At 45.9% G+C, this 23,842-nt stretch overlaps 1 protein-coding gene across 1 annotated transcript in view; it reads right to left on the bottom strand.

The window, feature by feature from the left end:
- Nucleotides 1-21,883, bottom strand: part of slc9a5 (solute carrier family 9 member A5) — a 34,758-nt gene extending 12,875 nt beyond the window's left edge. Inside the window, exons 1-9 of the mRNA XM_046033089.1 lie at nt 21,472-21,883; nt 15,624-15,926; nt 12,811-12,974; nt 8,466-8,544; nt 8,204-8,381; nt 5,925-6,145; nt 3,832-4,034; nt 1,673-1,762; nt 1,361-1,431 (exon numbers count right to left, since the gene is read on the bottom strand). Of these exons, the coding sequence (XP_045889045.1) occupies nt 1,361-1,431; nt 1,673-1,762; nt 3,832-4,034; nt 5,925-6,145; nt 8,204-8,381; nt 8,466-8,544; nt 12,811-12,974; nt 15,624-15,926; nt 21,472-21,835 (1,673 nt within the window). The 5' untranslated portion in view covers nt 21,836-21,883. The remainder of the gene's footprint in view (nt 1-1,360; nt 1,432-1,672; nt 1,763-3,831; nt 4,035-5,924; nt 6,146-8,203; nt 8,382-8,465; nt 8,545-12,810; nt 12,975-15,623; nt 15,927-21,471) is intronic.
- Between the last annotated feature and the right edge of the window lie 1,959 nt (nt 21,884-23,842).

The following is a 23,842-nucleotide window of genomic DNA, read 5'->3' as shown; positions in this document are numbered from 1 at the left end:
GAGAGACAAGTAGAAAGAGAGACAGGTGGACAGACAGAGACAGGTGGAAAGACAGGTAGAGAGAGACAAGTAGAAAGAGAGACAGGTAGAGAGAGAGAGAGAGACAGAGACAGGTGGAGAGAGAGAGAGAGAGACAGACAGGTGGAGAGAGAGAGAGAGACAGAGACAGGTGGAGAGACAGGTAGAGAGAAAGAGAAAGGTAAAGACACAGGTGGACAGACAGAGACAGATGGAGAGACAGAGAAAGAGAAAGGTAAAGAGACAGGTAAAGAGACAGGTGGACAGACAGAGACAGGTGGAAAGACAGGTAGAGAGAGACAAGTAGAAAGAGAGACAGGTGGACAGACAGAGACAGGTGGAAAGACAGGTAGAGAGAGACAAGTAGAAAGAGAGACAGGTAGAGAGAGAGACAGAGAGACAGACAGGTAGAGAGAGAGAGAGAGACAGAGACAGGTGGAGAGAGAGAGAGAGACAGAGACAGGTGGAGAGACAGGTAGAGAGAAAGAGAAAGGTAAAGAGACAGGTGGACAGACAGAGACAGATGGAGAGACAGGTAGAGAGACAGAGAAAGAGACAGGTAAAGAGACAGGTGGACAGACAGAGACAAGTAGAAAGAGAGACAGGTAGAGAGAGAGAGACAGAGACAGACAGGTGGAGAGAGAGAGAGACAGACAGGTGGAGAGAGAGAGAGAGACAGACAGGTGGAGAGAGAGAGAAAGGTAAAGAGACAGAGAGACATCAGAACTACAACAGATGGGAGGAGCGTCTCATTGAGACTCTACGTGCAGAAACATCCTGAACATTGAGAGAAAGTCTCCTACAGATGTGTGTGGGACAGAATCAGGGAGGTTTCACTGATAATAGATCCATAAAGAGAAAACTAAACTGTGTGCTGCACCTCAGACCAGGTCCCCAAACCTCCCTCCCGTTCAAGGCTCTTAAAACCCTGAAGAGACCTCCTCATGTCAGCTGGGACGGCGGCCATGTTTGTCCTTAAACACACTGTGTGCAAACAGCTGATCTGCTCCAGAGGGAAACGCCTCATCTTTAATTTATTATTAATATTATAAATTTAATTCAGTTCAAATGGGCGTTATTGGCCTGCAGAACAAAACAAATCTCACTATCTTTATTATTATCCGTCCTTTCCCTGTCAGTGGACCTGTCTGTCTGTCTGCAGCTGAAACGTCCGTCCTTGTTGTGGGTTTGAAAACTTTTTCTGCTGGTCTGAAGTCTCCCCCTGGTGTCCACCGCCCGTTACTACAGTGACAGGAGGCACACACGACAAGCCCCTGTATGTTCATTACTCCGCCTGAACCGCTCTTACTGTTACTTCAGATACTCAGTAGGATGGACTCACTTGTCCCTCCAGTGGTGGTACCCCTGCAGTCCCGCGATGTCCTCCACTGCTGTCAGGATGTGGTCGAAGGCCTGAAAACACACAGAGCCAATCAGCTCTCAGTAAACTCCTTTCTGCCAGCTGAGCGGGGGCGTTCATCAAACACAATCTAACTCAGCTAGAAGGTGGATCTGTGGATTCTCATCAGTGACACAGTCGCGGTTTCACAAGCTAAACTCCTCCGTGGACAAATAAAACCCAAACTATCCGACTGGACAAAGACGCAGGGCGGCGCCGTCAGGCTGTAACATGGAGAGGAGGAGAGAAACGCACCCTCTCGTGGATCTCCTCGTTGATGGTCGGCTTCCTGCTGGTGGAACGAGGAACTTTGAGCCAGTTCACCAGAGGTTTGATGGTCAGACCCTGACGGAGGAGAGACACAGACAGAGAGGTGAAAAGCAGCAGAGCGGCCGCCGCACGGAGGACGAGCAGCAGCAAACATCAGCCCGTCAGAGGAGCGTGGCGTTATTCTGTTCATACAAGTTCAACCAAACACACTGAACACACAGCAAACTGTGGAAGGCAGAGCAGAGAGAACAGAATCAGGTCGATTTATTGAAATCATTCACATTCGTTCATTTAGCTGGAGCTTTTAGTTTAGTATAAAGATCTTAAGATTAAAATCTCTTCTTCTTCTTGTGTCAGTTTTTCAAGCCTAAATGTGAACCACTCCTGCAGCTTCTCAGTTTCAGGATTTGATGTGAACATGTTTGCGTTGGTCACAGCGGGTCAGATGAAAGGAGAACGAAACTGTTTTCATCTGACAGCCGCCGGACGTCATGAACTCCTCCTGCAGGCTGGAACGGACACCAGGTGAGGCGACGCCTGCCGTATCAAAGTGCTCTGATCCAGTTAAAGTCAGTAAGAAGTCAATTAGCAGCTGCGTCCGTCTGCCTCCCGTCACTGACGATAATCAAGTCCCGGAGTCCCGTTGACGCGAACACACAGAGCTCGTTAAAGCCGAGCAGCAGGTCAGAAACAGAGAGCTCGGGAGGCCTGTTCCTGTCTGGCTTCATAACCCTCAACAAGACACCCTGCAGTGACGCATGGCTCACCCTGGTGGTCCAGGGAAGTCTGACACTGTGGGGGCCCCCCTCAGACAAAATCAAGACAACTGTCCCCTTTAAGAGTAGCTGTACTGGCTGTTCGTAGTTAGCATGGATGAACAGACAGTAGATTACTGAGACACCGAGGGAAACATGAAGTTTCTCAGGAAGTTCTGTGTTTTAAAGTATTTAAGTCCCTGCTGCAGCTGCACCTGGCGTCCGGGTTTAAGGTTGCGGCCGCGAAGTTCAAGTTTATTGTCATTCATCCTCATATGAAATGCCGTTTCTCACAGTCCGCGGTGCTCAAAAACAAGATCCCAATAACCAGCTTCCACCACAGTAAGTGACACTAGGCGAGACAAACGAGAGCAGATCTGTTACACTGTGAGGCGGAGATCCAGAATACAGCTGGCTTTAAACGCCGACTGCGCCCTTTGTGCAGTGATGTTCAGCCTCTTCCCTCTGGACGGAGCGTTTTTGTCCCACGGTGCAAAACAAAGTGGTACAAACCGCTTTGTTCCTGCTGTAGAGAGATCTGCACACAGCAGCACTTTTTACTTTGGGTAAAAAAGTTTGGGTCTCTTTTATGTCTTGATTGGTGGAACCTTGAGTCCTCGTATCACTGTCTCACATGCTTTCTCATATTTCTGTGCTTGAGTACTTAGAGGAGAAATGGATGTCATACTCTGGATGCAGAACAAATCTACCTACGGGCACAAATAAATGAAGCTAGCCTCTGTGGCCGAGTGCTGCAGGTGGAGAACCGTCTCTGTAAATAATATTAATGCGATGTAGACCTGCTCTATATGTGAGGTAACTTCTGTTTGTGCAGTGAAATCTGCAGAAGAACACCGTTTTATTTAAAGTCCAGGAACAGAAGACATTTACAGGACTCAGCAGCATCTGCGGTGGTCTCTGCGATTCACAGTGGGAACGCAGAAACTGAGAGGGGGCTCAAAGAAGGAGCCACACAGAGAACCCTCTGCAGAGTTTGAATACACACTATCTCACTGCGCTGTTTCCACGCTCACTTCAGTTCCACGTGGTGGGATCGCACAGACGTGCAGCATTAATGTGGGTTTCTTAAAGTGTCATCTAAAGAAACAGGAAGGACAGTGAATCCTTCATTACTGACCGTTAGCTCGCCGGGCTAACGCGACGCACTGACCACAAGCTTATTATTTTGATAATTGTTCCTTGGAAAAATGCAACTGCTTGTCAAAAAGCAAGACATATTTTCAATGTACGATATCTTCTGTTTTTAGTTTGTTTTTTCTTTTGTTAACCTGAACATTCTGCTAATAAAGTTTATTGAATTGAGAGGAATAACCACAGCTGAATCTTTATACGACAGCAGGTCGGTTCTGAACAGGAAGCGGTTCCTACCTGGAACATGACAGTGAAGAAGACGACCACGATCGTCGTGGCGACAAAGTAATCCTTGGCTTTGACCTGCTCGCCGTCCAGCAGCACCACCAGAGCGAACGCCACCGCCCCTCGCAGGCCGCCGTACGACATCACCACCTGGTCGATCTTGTCCAATGGGACGAGGCGGAAGCGGTTCAGAACCCAGGTCTGACCAATCACACCTGGAGCACAGAGGTTACTAAAGGTCAGGACAGTACGACTTACGAGGGAAAACGTCCACTGCTGAGGACGCTTTAAATCTCGCTCTTCTGATGACGTGCAGACTCTGAGACATCACTACCGGGTCGCCGCAGACAGCAGGTTTAAAAACAGAGAGGTGTACCTGGCGGTGAGAGGGTTAATCAGCGTAGAGAGAACTGGTTTGGCTTGAATGTAAAAGTCCTGCACTGCAGCTTTAAGTAAAAACTCAGAGCCTAAAATGAACTTAAACGACAAAGCTAAAGGATAAAAATAATATTCCTGGCGTTTTGGATAAGATCACTGCAGATCCTTCACAACCTGTTCCAGCTCTGTAGAGCCGCCACCCGGAGACGGACAACGTCAGGTTGGTTTTTTATTTGGACACGGCTCCCCTTTTCTTCTTCTTCAGGTGCCTGCGCTACGTCTGCGGCACTGCAGCTGATGTTGAAGCTACAGCAGCCCCGGTATCAAACATATCAGTTATTGTGACACATTTAGCGCAAGCCGTCTCAGAGGGGGGGGGCTAGTAAGAGATGTGATTGGGCCAGCCCTGTGTCAGTGTAGAAAATGAACCAATGGGCCGCTGTCGGTGCTCTGTTGGCCCATTTTTTAACAGTTACATAAATAAATAATTTACGATATACCGGCCCCATAGGTGCGTAGGGCCCCATTAGGGCCAGATTACCAGTCCAGCCCTGGTGTCACGACAACACGTCCTCATTCCTAAACAACAACAACATAGGTCGATTGTTAAGTTTCGGTTCAGCTAGAGGCCTACCTGATTTTACCTCTGATCCAAGTCACGTGACGTTTAACGCGTGGAAAAGGGGTTGCAGTTTAGCCATGTCTGGGAAAAGATGGTCGTCTGGGTTAAAGTAAGTAAAAACACGCGAGTCACGTGACTTGAGTCAGCAACGTTATCTACTTTAGCTTCACGTGGAACTCGAACACCCTTCTCCTGGGTTTGACCCTAACGCGGACTTTATAATATGGCGCTAAAACGTAAACTTGGGCGGTATTAAGCGCCGTAATAATCGACCTATCCGGCGTGTATCTGTCGAGGCAGGCGGTGCAATAACCCCGTCACTCCGCCTTTATCTATATGCTGTTTATTTTTCATTGTTTCAACTTAGTTTCTCTCTTTAAACACAAACAACCCTGTAAATATTCATCATCTCCACCTACCTCACGTACATACCTGCACAAAAACATATATCCCAGCATCCTTTGCACTCTTGCGCACTACACTATCGTCTTGTTTTTGTTTAGACTTGTGTGTCTGATAGTTTGTGTCTGTTCTTGCTGAGCTTGTTCGGTCTGCGTACGTACATCGAGAGCAAAGTAAGACTGAGTCAGATTCCTCGCAGGTGAACACACACCTGGCCAGCAGAAGTGATTCTGAGCTGGAAATACTGATTTGTTCTCTGGCAGCTTTCTGCACATGGACACGCTTGTCAGCAGCAGCAGGAGGAGGCGCAGCTGAAGGAGAGGAGAGGCTTAAAGGTTAAAAGGGAGTCCGATACCAGTTTGACATTTTAACCTGCGCAGTGGCGACCGGCGAGCAGCAGAGTCTTTCAGCTGTGAAGCTAAAATGTCACGAGGCTGAAGCTGAAAAGGTCGAAGCTGCTTTGTTCCTCCGGGATTCATCACGGTGACGAGTCGGCGTGCACAAAGGAGTGATGGTGAAAGTGTTTTTGCTACACGACCTCTCGTTAGGATGTCAGGTTTACACACGATGAATTATTATTAGATGATTGATCCCTCTCTTGTATTCTCTCGTTCTCTTCTGATCAGATTTGTCGTACATTTATCGTTCTGTTTCTCTAGAAACACTTTGAACAGAGCAAAGCAGCTAAAGAGACGTGACTGACCGGCAGCCCTGAAGACAAAGATGAAGACCAGGGTGCAGGACACCAGGCCCGTGTCCCAGGCCCACTTGGACTTGTCCACCGCTGAGATCCCCAGGAAGATGAAGATGATGGTCTCGGCAATGCTGGCCAGAGTCTTCATCGTGTACTTCACCGTGGTCCGAGACTTCTGGGAAATGTTGGCCTCCACGTATTTATTTGCACCGATCCCACAGAAGGTCATACTGAGGACAGAGAGGAAGACAAAGAAGAAAGAATCAGCCTGGGTTTATTTCTTCCTCTCTCTTTCCTGTTATTTACCGTCATGTAAATGAGCAGCCTGAACGTTGATGACGGACTGAAACAGGTTTGAACCAGCTGTTCGACAGCAGTCTCCCTACAGTTATAATACAAACCCAAATCACAACAACTTAAACGCCTCAGCACCTTCCAAACACTACAAGTGTCCAGTGGTCATCTGGGAGCAATTCTACAGAATCCCTACGTTGTTTTCATTGGTTGATTTTGTCACATGACTGATCAGGAAATGCTCCAGTGGTTACATGCCATGCGGTCAGCGTGCAGCTCCAGCCACCTTATCCTTTACTCTGTTTGTGCCTTGGGAAAGCATTTACAGTTAATTATATTGTTGCATGAGCGTCATGTAAGACATTCTGTTACTTAAACATTTAATGTGTTTACATGTGAACACCGTCGATAGTACATTAGCCACGTCTTCCTGCAGTGAGCACGCCGGCAGCTGGCGAGCTGCTATATTTACAAGTTATTTACAGCTATGAATGATGTTACAACTTTGTAGATGACATTTACATAATTTTATGTCGATTGATGAATGATGTGATTGGTGCAAAACTCCTTCATTTAAATTACGACGACAGCAAAGAGCCTTGAACTTCACTCCAGCACACACTGAGGGCAGAATAACGCTTACACTGCCAGCTTCCAAGCAGCTAACTAACAACACTCCTGTAAACACTCAAAATGCCTTTGCAACCACTTAGCAGCTACTAGGCTGTCCACTTTATAGACTTATAGACGTGTTGTTCTCCCTGTTCGGCACAGACAGACAGCTGTTTGATTGAACATCGACTGCTGCTACTAAACTTTCACACGATCAATAAAATCAATGCGCAACTCACGTTAATGGTTTTCACCAGCACACGGTGCAGTGCGGTAGCGCTCAGCTAGCGTCCTCTGCTTGTTCTTCAAATGACAGCTACGTGACAGGCGGCAGTAGGTGACGGTGAAACCGAGCGGGGCAGAGGAAAACATGAGCGCTGCGCTCTTCAGTCTGGCAGTAAATGTACAGAGCAGGTCGCAGTGTGTCCGTTTATTAAAGTCTGTCTGTCGACTTCCAACTGCTGGATAAGTGAAGGCCGTTAGCGCTAACGTTAGCTAACATCTCCTCTTCAGCTGCCTGCTAGTTCAAGTTCATCTGTTGTCATTCATCCACACATCGAGTACACAATGAACCAACGGCCTTTCTGAAGGCCCACGGTGCTCAATACAAGATGACAATAATCAACTTACAGGACACAAACATGTAACTACACTGTTTGTGGGTAAAGATATATTAAGGTGGAGTGAACGTGGTTTGGCGTGAGCGTTGTAAAGTGCGTAGTTCAACACGTATCTGACTCTATACTAATAACAGCAGCATCAGAAATAAAAGTAGCAGCAGCAGCGGTCAGTAATAAAGTAATAATGCTATGCAATGTTAGCTGCATTTATATGAAATAACATTTAATATCTGCATTTCATTACTACCTGCTTGTTTGTACTGTTGTTAAATACTTTGCTTTAAAAGTAGTCAAACAGTGAGAAAAACACATCTTTATCCAATTTGTTGTATCGTAGCCTCATAATCGTATTGAGGTGCCTAGAAATCCCCACAGTTCAGGTGATACATCGAGGAATTGAATCGAATCGTGAGACGAGTGAAGTTGCACACCCCTAGTCTGTACGACCTCCTGGCATCAAACTAGCAACACCCGAGCAATGACGTCAAACACCTGTCTAACGTAAGCAACTGCCCCCAAACAGCTTGGCCACCTTCTAGAAATCAACTAGCAAAACCAAACGTGTGCGCCTAAAGCAACCAACTGACCAACTGTGAACCGTTTAACAGCATCACGTCCGTCACTGATGTTTTCTGGTCAGGTTGGAGATCCAGAAACTGAAGTTCGTGGCACACGTGCTGCTTAGAAAACGGATTCTTTCCGCAGCAGCATGTTATACTGGTGATAGTGGTCTTTCTGGTCGTACTGGTTGGGGAGACTCACGACAGAATGGCGGACAGGGAGAAGAGCTCGGCGGTCAGGTAGGCCAGGTAGACCAGCAGGAAGACAAAGAGCGGCTCGATGATCCGAACCTTCTTGGTGAAACGAGTGATGAAGCCCAGGATGACGGCGAACACCAGGCCCACCAGAGTGCCCCCGATGCTGACGATGAGGAAGGAGGCTGCAGAGCAAGAGGAGGGAGGAGGAAGGTGAGTGACAGAAGAGTCAGATACACATGAGATGTTGTTCCTTTGTGCGGACTCACCGACTCCTTTAAAGTAATCTGCGGTCTGAACGTTCTCCGCTCCCACTTCCACAAAGGAGATGTAGACTTTATATAAAACCTGGAGAACAGAGAGATTAGAGGTTACAGCACAAGGAATCAGCGCTCAGCTCAGCGTGATGAACAGGAACCCGTGAGGTCGCATCTTTGACCTTGTAAAGTCAAGTTATCCTCAGCCTTCCCGGTTGCTAGGTGACTGACAATGAAAACAGACGTCACCGTCTTCCTTTTTCAAACACGGTGGACGACTTTGTGTCTTCTGTGTTTCAAAACCCCGTCAAGGAAGAAAAAAAAACATGGCGGGCGGCAAAAGTGATCTATAAAAAAGGGGCTGCGACATTTTCAAAAAACCATCAGCAGACGTCACAGCCTCAGAGAGACTTTGACGAAGTGCGAACAGCGAGCTGCCGGACACAAACAGTTCACCGTGAACAGGAAGGCAGCTGCCCATCCTCCTCCCCTCCACCAGACACAATCACCCTCCGGTCCCATCAGCTGATCCTCCTCGCTCACCTGTTCCCGCTGTCCTCATCAGCTCTGCAGATATTCATCCAGCCCTTCTCCACCCGTCACCTGGGCCTGAAGACTCTCCCGTCTCTCCATTAAATCACTGAACTTACTTATTTAATCAGAGATGAGATTGCTCCAACAGAATTTCGTCGTATGAACGCATGCAATAACAATAAAGATCCATCTATCTGTTTTGGGCCCCTCCCCTTCTGCCTGGGCCCCTGATAGACTCTAATTATCACATTATAACGTTATGAGTTTGAATGCTGAACTATATGAGTGGGTCTTGGGCTCCTCCTACTGAAGATTCTGAGCATTAAACACTTTATTTCCTGCATTCTGGAGACATTGTCTGCTCCAATTTTGGGTGGAAATGTTTTTATTTACATAATTTATCATTTATTTGTTACAATTTTTTTGGACAATGCACATTTGTTTCTTCTGTATTTAAACTGTATGTTTTCTTATTGTGCAAATAAAACTTTCACAAAGCATTTTCATTTCTTAGGTAACATTTCTTGGTGCAAACTGTTTTTCAGAACATTTCTAACAAATGCTTTCAAAAAGTGATGGGAACAAAATCAGCCGACAGTGGTGGGGACATGTCCCCAGCGTCCCCGGCGTAAATGACACCTATGATACAGCCACCTTAAATTAATTCAATGTTCTTGATATTCTTACTGGCTTCACTGTGACTACTGAATGATGATGTCAACTGTTTATGGACTGTACTTGTGTATTTTTGTTATCTTGTACAAAGATGTTCTGGCACGTTTATTTCCTTCATGTGGAGGAATCTCTGATGTGCAGCCACAGGATCTGTTAAACATGGTTTATTCCTGCGGCTCCTTCCTGTTTCAAAGCTTATAGGACACTGTATGACAGCATGGAGGCATTTTTCTATGGGACCCCAGGATTTTGGGAACTGAACCTTTTTGTAGGTAAAACTGTAACTGAGGAGGTCATTTACTGTAAAACGGCGGTAAGAAGCTGATGTAGAAACATGTGTCTGCCCCACTGAGCCTGGGAAGGTAACAGGACCCCCGCCTCTCTTCGGTCTTTATGGGATTGCAGGTCACACTTTCAGTTTTCCCACAGGTTTTCCATTTGTTGGCGGGATTAGCTCATATTCTGAGTGCTGCTGAGGATTAGAAACCTACTGCGTTAATCTGCTCAGAACGGTTTAATCTCAGCTTTCTCAAGCTCACCATGTTGCTGGGTAAGGTTTTTTTTCAAACATCTGTTTCTGTGGGAAAATTGCAGCATTGAAGGAGCATTCAGTGAGACTGCAGAAAGAAGACTGATCTGAGACCTGCTCTCCAGAGGACGACTCTTTATATACATTTACAATCATGTAAAGATCTCAAAAGGGAATGAGTCTGACGTTTAGAGTGCTGGAGAGAAACCTTCAGTCTCCACTCAACTCTTTTGTTTAATCATCTACAGGTCAGACAGTTTGTTCACTTCAGAGCTGATTCAGTTAAACACCTAATTAAACACATGAGCCGCGTTTCCACCAAAGGAACTAAACCCCCGGAACTAGGAACCTTTAGAGGAACGTTTCCAACTATACAGAGCGACCGCGACACAGAACTCAAAAGGTGGAGGTGTCTATTTTTATATTAACAATGGCTGTTGTACCGACGTGACAGTGATTCAGCAGCACTGTTCTCCTGATCTGGAATCATTAACTGTAAACCGTTTTCCTCCCTCCGTGAGTTTGCTTCATTCACTCTGCTCGGTGCACGACGCACAGCGCATGCTGGCCCGACCGGATACTGTGTGTGGAGCAGACAAACCCGGACTCCCTTGTTATTGTTCTCTGTGACTTTAACAGGGGAAATCTCAGCCAAGAACTCCCCAAATACAGACAGTTTATAAAGTGTCAAACTCCACCCCCTCCTCTCTCCATCACACAGAGGGAAGTCAACGGTCTTTTCAGGAGGCAGAAACCCCGCAAGCACCCTGAAGCACCTGTTTCAAAGTCTCCACCATCATCCCTGTCCCCAAAAAACCAAGGACCACTGGACTAAACGACTTCAGAACCGTCGCCCTGACCTCTGTGGTTATGAAGTCTTTTGAGCGCCTTGTGTTGTCCCACCTTAAATCCATCACAGACCCAGTCCTGGACCCCCTGCAGTTTGCCTACAGAGCCAACAGGTCTGTAGATGATGCAGTAAACATCGCCCTTCACTACATCCTCCAGCACCTGGACTCCCCAAGAATCTACGCCAGGATCCTGTTTGTGGATTTCAGCTCTGCTTTCAACACCATCATCCCGGCCCTGCTGTGGGACAAGCTCTCCCAGCTGAACGTGCCTGACTCCACCTGCAGTGACTCCCCAGTCACCACTGTGGACTCCTTCCGCTTCCTGGGCACCATCATCTCCCAGGACCTCAAGTGGGAGCTGAACATCACCTCCCTCACCAAGAAGGCCCAGCAGAGGATGTACTTCCTGCAGCAGCTGAAGAAGTTCAGCCTGCCAAAGACAATGTTGGTGCACTTCTACACCGCCATCAGCGTATCATTCACTCTGCAGAGAAGGTGATTGGCTGCAATCTTCCTTCTCTTCTGGACCTGTACGCCTCCAGGACTCTGAGGCGAGCAGGAAAGATTGCAGCTGACTCCTCCCACCCCGGACACAAACTGTTTCAGACTCTCCCCTCTGGCAGGAGGCTGCTTATATATTTCTACATTCATTTATGTCGACTGTATGTTTGTCTACGTGTAGCACCTCATCACCAAAGCCAATTCCTCGTATGTGTACAACACTACCTGCCAATAAAGCTCCTTCTGATTCTGATGGCCAAAACAATAAATCACAATCAATAGTCAGATAGCCACACAAGTCTCGCCGATGGCGCCTGAAATTGTTCGTCGGCATTAAATGTATTTGTCGGAAACAGCAGCCAGCGTGCAGCGGTGTGTTTACAGCGAACAGCTGATGGAGTTAAGCTAAATATTGAGTCCAGAGTTGTTGTTTTTAGTTTTCATCAGTCAGCAGGGTTTTACACAGAGCCGAAGTCGGTCTCCTGCTCTCCAAAACAAGTGGAACAGCTGATTACAGCAGGTGATAAAGCTCGTTAAACATCCCGTTCCTCCGACGCTCAGGCGACACAGACGTGATGCTGCAGCTGATCTGCAGCTCTTGTTGGCTGGAAATGTTTTAATAACCTTCCAAACTGTCACAATTTTATTTTTGTGTTTCTTTCTCTGTCCTGGCGTTATTTTATCAACTTTATGTCTTTATGCAGTTTGTTATTAAATTTGTAACAAACATTATCGTGTGTCTCTTCATTATACTCCCACACAAATATCTGTTTTTAATGGTCAAGCTCAGTCTGTAGTTTTTCATTATATTCCAGTCAAATCCGATGTTCATTTATGAATGTGGCTCATGGATAGTGGTTACAAATAATGATGCCTGTGCATCGATTTGTACGGCGTACAGGCCTACAGCCTACGTCAGCTGGTTAATTTGCCCAATCTTCAGGTCTTTAGACCGCGGTGGAAACGCACACAACAGTGGGCTGAAAGAACCTTTTAGTTTCTTGAAAAGAGATCCGGGGACAAAAAGTCCCGGGTACTTTTGGTGGAAACGCGGCTATAATCTTCACAAATACTCCTAATACTACCACTAATACTGCTTTAATTACAGCTGTTACGTACTGCAGATACAGGAGTGGACCTGGTGACGGTATAAGGAGAAGGAAGAGTATAGAATAGTTTAAGGACTCAAAGTCATTATTGACCTTATCAGCCTCTCTGTTGCCATAGTAGCACCTCACATGATGAGGGGTGTGTGCGTCTCTCTCACCACTGTGACGGCGTCGTTGACCAGCGACTCTCCGAACACGATGATGAAGAGCGTGTCGTTGACGTGAACCTCCTCGAACACGGCCAGCACAGCCACCGGGTCCACGGCCGAGATCAGCGCTCCGAACAGCAGGAAGTCCATCAGGTCCGCCTGCACGCGCTCATCTGCACAAAACCACACACACACGGTGACACGCACACAAACAGCATCATAACGCCGTATTCAGCTGCTGACTCTCATGAGGAGCTCTGGATTCAGGTCTGGTTTGTCTACATTTTGAGTCCAGATGTTTTTTACTTGAACGCGAGTACAGCGTGACATCGCAGCAGATATCATATCAGTTTCAGGAAGTTTCACTGAGGTTTATGAAGCAGGAACGAAGAGCAAAGCTAAAAGGCTAAAAGACCAAACACTCTTTTCTCACTGGTTCCATATGTTGAAAAGTGTGACCAGAAGATTTCTGACGGCTGAAGTCAAACATAAGAAGTTATTTAGAGGAACTTTCTTCAAACTAAATGTGCACAGACACTCCAGAATGTTCTTCTCAGAATGTTTCCGTGTTTTACCCGTGTGAACATGAAGACCTGGTATAAACTGTAAAGACTCACAGTTCCTTCAGATTCTCTGTGAACAGTTCCCAGGATAATTAGAATAAAAAAATATATATTTTCACTTGCTTCAACAAAGAGATCGATTGTTAAAATTAGAGCCCAACCGATTTATCGTTTTGAAGATATTATCGGCCGATATAAGCTACTTGCAGATATATCTGCATCGGCGTTTATAACAGCCGATATTACTATTAAAGAAGAGAAACAGCGAGTCGGATCCTTCCCTCAGGTCATGAGTGTTGCATAGTTTGCCCACCAGAGGGCGCTCTGCAGCTCCTCTGTACCACAGAACAAAACATCAGCTGACCGCAGGCTACCGTAGCTCCTGGTAGTGCTCACAGTCCTCGGTGAGTTGGTCTTTCGTCACGTCAATTACGTGACTTAAATATTAATAAAAATATCCCTCATCACTTTTCCTCTTCGCAGACCAGACTTGCTAACCCTCCCGTTGTTCACTGCCCTCTCCGGGCTCGGCAGCGTGTTTAATGTTTCGGTAACCTAGTGTTGGAGGCTACGCTGCTCACAGACGTGATTGTAGAAAGAGCTTGGCAGTTATAACGACCTTTTCCTCTCATTTCTCTCTAACTTATTACTTCTAAATATTCTCTAACAGCACATAACGCTGCCTGTTGCTAAATTAGCCACAAAGCTAACGCTGTGTTTAACTGGAGGAGGGCGACACTAATGAGCGAGTAAAATGTAGTTTCTCTAGTTGGTGTGTCAGAAATGATTAAACCAGAGGGGACTTGTGAATAAACGTGAGCTGAACAAGTATCACAGGTCGTTGTTGTAGACAGTCATGTAGTACTAGATTAAATCAAGTGCAGGTGATAAACTGGATGTAGTAGTCATCGTGCCAGATTGCATGACAAAAAAATTAAAATAAAATATGTATAATTATTTGCCTGTATATGACAGCCCTGTTCATCATTATTATGACAGCAATGACATGAGAGATGATATATAGTATTATTTTTAGTAGTAGTACTATATTGGCATTTTTTCATAGTTTCTGTTTCGCTGGCCCTCACAATACATACACTATTTAATTTAATCTTCAGTAGTAGTAGTACTAATCAGATATTTTAAAAATGTTTTCTGTGGTTTTATACATTTGACTCTTATTTATCAAAACTTTAATATATTTGTTGTACTTTTGTTCAAAGTACTATTTCTAACAATAACAAAGTTTATTTTTAAACTGCATTATGTCATGGTATCTTGGTGAGGTCTCAACATAAAAACATTTTAGGGATAATTTGTTTATTTTATGCGTTTCTTAAAATAAAGGGGAAAAAGAATATCGGCCGATATATCGGCTATCGGATTTTAAGATCCTCAAATATCGAAATCGGTATCTGATTCAAAAATCCCTTATCGGTCAGGCTCTTGTTATAATATTGATTTTAAATCTGCTTCAAAGCCCAATTTACACTTCTGCATCAAGTCTATGCACGCAGCCACGCCCTCGTGTGTGTTTATAGCTGTGCGTCGCTCTGCAGCTTCATCACCACCAAAACACTAGTTGGCAGGGGGGTTTCTATGTTACTTCCTGTTTAGCGCTCCTCTAATTTTAATGGGAGTAAAATGAAAATCGTGCAGCTCTTAAAGACTTTCTTTTTTCGACCGAATGGATCAAACTCTGATAGTGAAACGAGTCGTGTCGGGGGAGTCATGATGCTCACCGTTTAACAGTAGGTGGGAAAATGTCTGGTTTGGAATTGGATTCAAAGCATGGAGTACTTCCTGGGAGCTCAGAGGAAATGTAATGCCGACCAAGCTGAGTTCAGCGCCGAGAAAATGTAGCAAAACATTTATTTCCACGTAAATGGTGGTGCATTGAACACCCAGTACGCAACCGCACTGCACTTCACTGCCCTTTTAATACGGCTGTATTTACATACTCGTCGCTGCTGATTGGTTAACACCTCTGACACGCCCACCAAACGGGAGAAAACGTACCTTGAAGTCCGTTTAGACGAAACATCTCGTTCAACCCGGAAACGTAGCAAACATTTTGAGATTGAACTTAATTTTGGGGGAGGTGCGCGTCAGGCTGCGTGTAGATTTGACGCAGAAGTATAAATTGGCCTTTAGGAAGAGAAAATATGGAAAATCCAACATGTGGCTGTGGTGAGACGGCCTATCAGCGTGCTGAACATGTTCACAGACCGCACGCTCTCAGTGTGACCTCAGACTGACCTATGACCCCCAGCAGTTTGGCGGCGTACAGGCAGAAGCCGGTGCAGAAGGCGTTCCACAGCGTTCCCACCACGGCGTAGGTCAGGATGGCTCCCAGGTTGTCGAAGAAGAGGCGGGCCGGCATGAAGTACCCGGCGTCGCCCACGATGGTCGGCAGCAGGAAGAGGAAGAAGAGGGCGGGCTCAAGCTGGTACAGCTGCTTCTTATTGGCTATGAGGACGATCCCGCCCAGGACCAGACCCAGCAGGATCAGCATGCAGCTCTCCGGGACCACAGTGGTGAACCGCTGAGAGAAGTGGAACACTGCAGAACGAGGAGCCGCAGTTAGATACTCAGACAGCAGCAGAGAGAGAAAGAGACGTCTCACAGATCCACAACATCAGATCTGTGTGTGTGTGTGTACTTCATACATAGAGAGGACTGCAACAAGATTTTAACCTACAGAGTGAGGACATTTCTGGAAAGTGAGGACATTTTGGCCGGTCCTCATCAACTTCAAAGGGCTGTTTGAGGGTTAAGACTTTATTTTAAGGGTTAGGGTAGAAATAGGTTTAGGTCAGGGTCCATGAAACGCATTATGTGAATGACGGTCCTCACAACTGTAGAAGTACATGGATGTGTGTGAGTCTGCTGTGAGTCGTGACGAGACACACACACACACACACACACACACACCACACACCAGGGACAAACATTAGCGACGCTCCTCATAAATCAAAACCATCAAAGCCTGACGTGAACACATGAATCTCTGTCAGAGCTGCACAGGTAAACGATACTCTCATCATCACTTATCCAATAGATTATTTAGCTTTTAATCAGTTACTCATTTATGTGTAAAGTTGCATCATCTCTCAGAAACACTGAACCTCCCAGCAGCTGCAGCGTTTATGACCCTACGCGCTAGGAATTCCTATTTCCTGACTCAGAATTGAACGCAGCATGACCCCGATGATGACTTCCTGCATGAACGCCAGATAAAGAACAGAGAACTTTCGACTGTTTCTGTGCATTTATCGCAGACAGATCAATCTACACACACACACACACAGGTTGGAGTAAACAGGAAGAAACACACAGCTGAGCCTCCCACACACCAGCCGGATGGCGAGGACAGAAATACTGAGAAAATTCAGCTGCTCCACATGAAGCTCAGACACCAACAGAGATAAGAGTTAAACCATAACTGATAATTTTCTCTCTGTTTCTCATGTTCAGACTGAAACCAGCAGTGAACGTCTCTCCTGATGAGTCCTGAGAGTCTCTCAGCCTGACGCCTCCTCTTCCTCAAGTTCCTTCATCACCCTGAACTCTCACACTGTAGTTTATTCTGTCCCGTCCTGCCGCCCCAAACACTCACCACGGCACCACATGTGGAGCTGAAGTTACTGATCAGATACTGACTCAAAGAGCTGGATCAGGTCTTCGTCGCAAGGGGGGCTACTACACTAGACCCAAACATTATACTAGGAGAGCTAAGATAGCATGGAGGGAGCTAAAAACAAAAGGGCTCAAACGAATTGTTCTTGGGCGTTTTTCCCGATTCGGTTTTGAGACAACGAACCATACACGGACTGCGGTATTTCACGCTAGCTACGCCAACAGGTCCTACATGCAATATCAGCTCAACAATCAAGCAGCTGCAGAAGCAAAGATAGGAAGCAGTGTTTAAGTGAAGCCTGATGTTTCCTTACACACTGGTATCAGATCGGTTATATCGGTGTATCCATAGTTTTTATACATGACACTATAAATCTGTGAGGAGTTTTTAAAGATTCTCATCTTCAGGAGGAACCAATGGGCTCACAGCTGAGAGCCACAGACAGGATGTGAGACATTTAGAATAACAGATACTTTAAAGGGAGAAAGTAAAGAAGAGTAAACGGGGGAAATGAGGTGAAATGAAGGAAGTAATGTGGGAAGGGATGGAAGTAAACAAGGGGAAGAGTGTGGAGGAATTTTCCTTCTTCAGAGGTAACATGACACAGGCTCTCTCCAGGTCGCATTAGGGTCGCTTGCAGAGCTAAAGTAAGCCAAAGGTCACAGCCTGTGGAGCTCTTAAAACTGCGTCTGGTTGGCTGGCTGAATGATGCAGCGGCCTCGATAAGGTTGAACGCCGTGGTACATCTCCACGGCAGTCCAAGGTCAAGATTAGCTTTGTTTAGTTTCAGACAGACAGACTGACTCCCCTTCAGCAAGCATGACATGTGACCTGCTAACTCCAACGTGAGGTAAAGCATCAGAGTCCAACATCCAGTAAGATGGTTACACATTTAGGCCTGTAGACACTCGGGTTGGGGATCAAGAACAGGTTCCAAGTTGGAACAGTTACCAAGTCTCCAAGACCCGTGGACCGGATCAGACCCGTGCGTTTGGATTCTGCTTCTCGGTTCCTAACTTCCTGCATGTCTCAGCTCCTGACTGAACTGCAGTGAGCAGTTCAGTCATCAAAGTGTCTCTGATCTGCCAGGAGCTGCTACGCCGACCTAACGTCACCTCATGTGTTACGTCAACAAAGCGTGAAGACGAGAGTCCTTCTGGTTCCAGTCCTGGACCGTGGCGGACCGCAGCAAATGCTCCAAAGTTTGACTTAGCTTCACTAAAAAACTGCACCAGCTGCAGTCAGGAGGTTCGGTGCGAGGGAGGAAGCAGCTCCGAAATGACGAAGCGTTTCCTTCAACACGGCGTGAATCTGAAGGAACGCTTCACCGTGTCGCGTTCTCCCAGCAGCAATGACGCCCCAGATCCAGCTGACGCTAACAGCAGCAACGTCTCAGGTACAAAACACAGGCGAGCCGACGTTCACCTTTTATACTGAAGGGAAACCAACGATGGCTACAGATGAGACGAGTCCCAGAGACGCCGCTCTAGGATAGAGACTCCTTTCACTTTAGCCATGAAGGGGAGGAGGAAGAGGATCTGTGATGAAGGGGTTGGAACCAGAAGCAGATTCCATAAGAACCAGATTGAATGAGTAGAATCAGAATCAATAACATTGAAAAGATACCCAACCCTAGTCGAAAATGACCTGGGATACATCCTGGACTCCAGTAAAGGGGGCACATATTGTGGACCTGGAGGACTTCATTCAGACTGGACTGCTGCTGCCAGTCTCCTCCGGCGGAGCTTCAATAAACATAGACAGAAGGAAAGAAACAAGGCAAAGTGGTGGAGAGGAAAAAAGGATGGAACAAAGAGAAGACAGACGAGGGGAAGAAAAATAGAAGAGTAAGTCTTCGTCCTCATCAAAGAAGCTGTAAAAAGGCGCCGTGAACGCGCTGCTCAGCAGGAAACAGCAGGCAGATTCGGTCAGAGAGCAGCTGGGGGTCATGGTGGGGCATTTAGCCGCTAAAGAAACAGATATCCTCTCTTTACAATCTTCAGAACTCCCCACAGATTAAAAGTTTCATATTTAAAAAGGCTCAGTCATTTCCTTAAACAGCTGCTCACTGTAATCAGACAGGAGGTCATGATGCATCTGCTGGGGACTATTTTCAGCGGCGGATGAAGTCTAAAGTGTGTTTTAATAGTTTGTGGAGACAAACTGAAGGAGAACTTTTTTCCTGGTTCTGGTGTTTTCATCAGCAGAGCTATAGTTCTGCTTTAAATCCTGCCTGCGAATGATAGTTGTCATTTAATGGATCCAGATTAGTGCAGAACGGACAGACACGTCTGTGTTTAACTCTCACATGATGAGAGACGACCGGATCCAGATTCAGCTGCACAGACAGAGCCTCAGTGTGTGAACCACAGGACCATATTAACACGCAGCACGTACAGCACGGCATTGTCCTGCAGCAGGGAACATGACTGTGTGCGCGTCTGCAGAGCCATGACGGGCGGAGGGAGGGGGAGTCCTGCTGGTCTGTTTCTGCTCTAAAACATCCTCTAACACAGAAGCTTTAAAGCAGCAGACTGATGTTTCTCACTCACATAAACTTCAGCTCCCTCCGGGTCAGACTCCACCGACTTCGCCTCCATATGAAAACCATGCAGAGTGATCATCTGTACAGCTGCTACCACTTGTAACGAGCTGTACGAGGCGAAAGGAGTAGGATTTAGTCGGCCGCGGAGACTGATGTGACTGTAATCAACATTAAAGTTACAGACGGTCTTGTGACGTAAGAGACGGCACTCTGTGTTTGAAAGGAGACACGGGAGGCCGGTGCTGTGTGGCCCCAGTGAAATATTCTGCTGTTCAGACGAGCTAAAACTGGAACCGCTGTTTGGTTTGATAAGTTTTCTAACTTTGTCTCAAGATTTATTCAGATTGGGCCGTATTCACTAATATCTTCCTACATTTTTTCTTTAACTTTTTATTAGGAACTTTCTTAAGAACGTCTACGTCTGATTCATGACGAGTTCTTAAACTGCAGAACTGTTCGTATCGGTGTTCTTACGATGAATCCCACTGTCTTCGTAAATTGAAAGCGTGTGCACGTTTTTCCAATTTAGCATTAATGCGTGTTAATCCCCGTGAAAGGGCACGAGACGCCAGGCCGTGTGCACAAGTAAAGCAAAGACAGTGGAGTTATTTACGAAGAAGTAAGCAACAAACGAGCCGTCATATTAGTGGCGTCAGCACAGGACATAAAACAGCAAACAAAACCATGCGTGGATTTAAATTACTCTACACCATCTATTGTAAGCTATAAATAACCCTTTTTCAGCTCCTTGTGCTCCAATGACTCAACTTAAAACAAAATAAATCACAACTAATTTCTGTATAAAGCCTGTTTTTACTAACGAGCACTTAACTGACCAGGAACTGGCCTGAAACGCTGTCATCCAGTTACAGATTATTTTGTGTAAACTAATAACTTAAAAACTTATAAATGAAGAGAAATGTTTTAATTTAAATAAGAACGGAAGAGAACAGAGTAATTACTTTTTTTGCACAAACATGTCAGCTGTCTGTTGTGCGTAAGAAATAATCCCAAATAAGCAAATGTTTTTTTAATGCCAGAACCTTCCTGAAAACTGCGTCAGTAGGTTTTAAGAAAGAACTTGTTCTTAAGACCGGTTGGTGAATGGGGCCCCATATTTTGATGGAAGACTGGACTGTGAAAGTTTCTCTGGTGTTTGATGGTGTAAACGCACTCTGGGCTCCGCCGGGCTCGTACGACTGTCTGACGTCCTGTCAGTTGGACAAAGTTACATGCCCGACACAACAACAACACCACTCCATCCTAACTGTAAAAGACTCAACATGCTTCACTGTTTTACACTGACAGGAAATCATCCTGCGTTCTGGAACAATAAACGTGTCTCACAGTTAGTGTGTTGAGGAAAGTGAACTCTGGGACGCCATAGGAAACTAAAACTACTTTGACTTCTCTGACTGGTTTAAAGGTAAAAACAAGTAGCTGCATTATTATAAATTATTATTATTATTATTATTAGATGCATTTGTTGTCGATCCCCCAACAGAGGTTTGGAGTTTAATTTATTTTAACTAATTGCAGTTTAACTTGCACTGTAGTTGCTTAATATCTCAATCACACCTTCATAAGAATTAGAGACATCTTTATCTGTAGGATTTCTGCCCATCATCGTCTCCTGCACCTGTTATCCACTGTGAGCGGAACAGGAGGTCCAGGATGGTTCTGGTTCCAGTAGACCCTCTTTGATGGTTTGCAGCTGTTCCCAGTTACAACATGAATATTATAATATTTATTTAGCAGTAGCTCATCTGTCTCCAGTCTGACGTCCTTACTGAACTTGTTAAGATTTCACTGATTAATAAAACACAGTGAGAGAGATCACTCTGGTTCAGAAACTGTTTCCAGTAATTAGACCAGTAAAGACCCAGTACTGGTCCAGTAGTAGCCACACACAGAGGACTTACGGATCTTGGCCACGCTGGCCACCAGGAGCCAGATGGCGATGATGTACGGAGTCTGGACGTAGCTCCACTCCCACTGGACCACCCGGTACCCGCCGCCGTGATGATGATGATGATGTTGACCCCCCTCTTCCTCCTCTCCCGGGCGGGTCGGTTCCTCCGCGGCGGACCGGGCCAAGGCTACACCGGGCGCACCGTATTCCGCCCGGGGCTGCGGGAGGAGGAGGAGCGGCGGGGCGGAGGGAGAGGCGGGGACCGGCGGAGAGAAGCCGAGCCCCGGCCCCCGGAGCGGCGGAGCGCCCGACCCGGGCAGGTCCGCGGCGGCGACCGGCAGCAGCAGCAGCAGCATCAGACCGAGCGGCAGCATCTTCCCCCGGAGCTCAGCGGGAGGACATCCTCCTAACCTTTATATACGCACCGAGACACGGAGAGGACGCGGAGCAGCGGAGGGAGGCCGGCAGCCGGTCCACAACATCCACACACACACACACACACACACACACGGAGGAGGGACACCGGAGCGGGACATGTGACCCGCCCAGTCCCGCGTTAAAGAGACGGAGACACTGCAGGTGAAGAAACACTGATGAAGCGCTGCTGTGATGTACTGCAGTGAACCTCAGTGACACTACAGGATACTACAGTACACTGCATCAACAGCAGATTATACTACAGCAGCCTATATATACACACTACAATATACTTACCCTGCAGTAACTGTACAGTAGTAGTACACCAGGGGCGTCAGGAGTCCGCACCAGGCCCCGGTGCCAGATTTAAAAAAAACTCCCATTACACCCAGAGTAACATATGGACCCCATTCACACCTGGTATTAAAATGGTATTAAATGTAATACCAGGTGTGAATGGGGTCATGATGTCAGCAGTGAAGGAAAGAGGTGAAAGCAGCTTTAAAACTGTAACGCCTGCTCAGCTAACAGCTACAATATGAGAACAGAGCTTAAAAGATGAGTCATAACAGCTCACTGACGTTATTGACAAAATGTCTGCCCATAGGCTATATAGGTGTGTGGATTGATTATTAGTCCAATAAATTATAAATACTTCTACTTACATTGTGGCCCATAGGTGTCCACATGTCACAGCTTGTACTCGCTACTATCCCCTCAATCTTTCTTTTTAAGGAAACTGAATGTGGAAGCTTTGCTTTTTCTTGCTTGGTAGATTCTTTGGGTTTTCACTTCCGAAACCCACTTTTGAGCTTGTACTCCAAATCACTTGTTTTACAGTTGCTGTACTTTGCTAGCAAACTCATCATCCTCTTCTCTGTCTGGCATTTACTACACAGTAGTGTCCACAACAATGCCCAAAAGCAGAATTTTACGTGGAAACACATTGCACAATTTTAAGAGAAAAACTCACCCATGAATCCTTATTTAAAGTTAGTTTAGATGTTACTGCACTACAATGCAGCAATACTACAGAATACTACAGGAAAAATTAACAGTGCAGTACACTACAACAGAAGATTAACACTTCAGTCAACACTACAATTAACGCTACAGTGACACTAAAATTAACACTAAAGTGACCCTACTATTAATACTGTCACACTACAATAACGCTACAGTGACACTACAATAACGCTACACAGTGACGCTAAAATTAACACTAAAGTGACCCTACTATTAATACTGTCACACTACAATAACGCTACAGTGACGCTACAATAACGCTACACAGTGACGCTAAAATTAACACTAAAGTGACCCTACTATTAATACTGTCACACTACAATAACGCTACAGTGACACTACAATAACGCTACACAGTGACGCTAAAATTAACACTAAAGTGACCCTACTATTAATACTGTCACACTACAATAACGCTACAATAACGCTACACAGTGACGCTACAATAACGCTACACAGTGACGCTACAATAACGCTACACAGTGACGCTACAATAACGCTACACAGTGACGCTAAAATTAACACTAAAGTGACCCTACTATTAATACTGTCACACTACAATAACGCTACAGTGACACTACAATAACGCTACACAGTGACGCTAAAATTAACACTAAAGTGACCCTACTATTAATACTGTCACACTACAATAACGCTACGCAGTGACACTAAAATTAACACTAAAGTGACCCTACTATTAATACTGTCACACTACAATAACGCTACGCAGTGACACTAAAATTAACACTAAAGTGACCCTACTATTAATACTGTCACACTACAATAACGCTACGCAGTGACACTAAAATTAACACTAAAGTGACCCTACTATTAATACTGTCACACTACAATAACGCTACACAGTGACGCTACAATAACGCTACACAGTGACGCTACAATAACGCTACACAGTGACACTAAAATTAACACTAAAGTGA

This window comes from Micropterus dolomieu, linkage group LG20, assembly GCF_021292245.1.
Source record: "Micropterus dolomieu isolate WLL.071019.BEF.003 ecotype Adirondacks linkage group LG20, ASM2129224v1, whole genome shotgun sequence".
NCBI lineage: Eukaryota > Metazoa > Chordata > Actinopteri > Centrarchiformes > Centrarchidae > Micropterus > Micropterus dolomieu.
The sequence above is the reverse complement of the archived record's forward strand: the minus strand, read 5'-3'. Positions and strand labels throughout refer to the sequence as shown.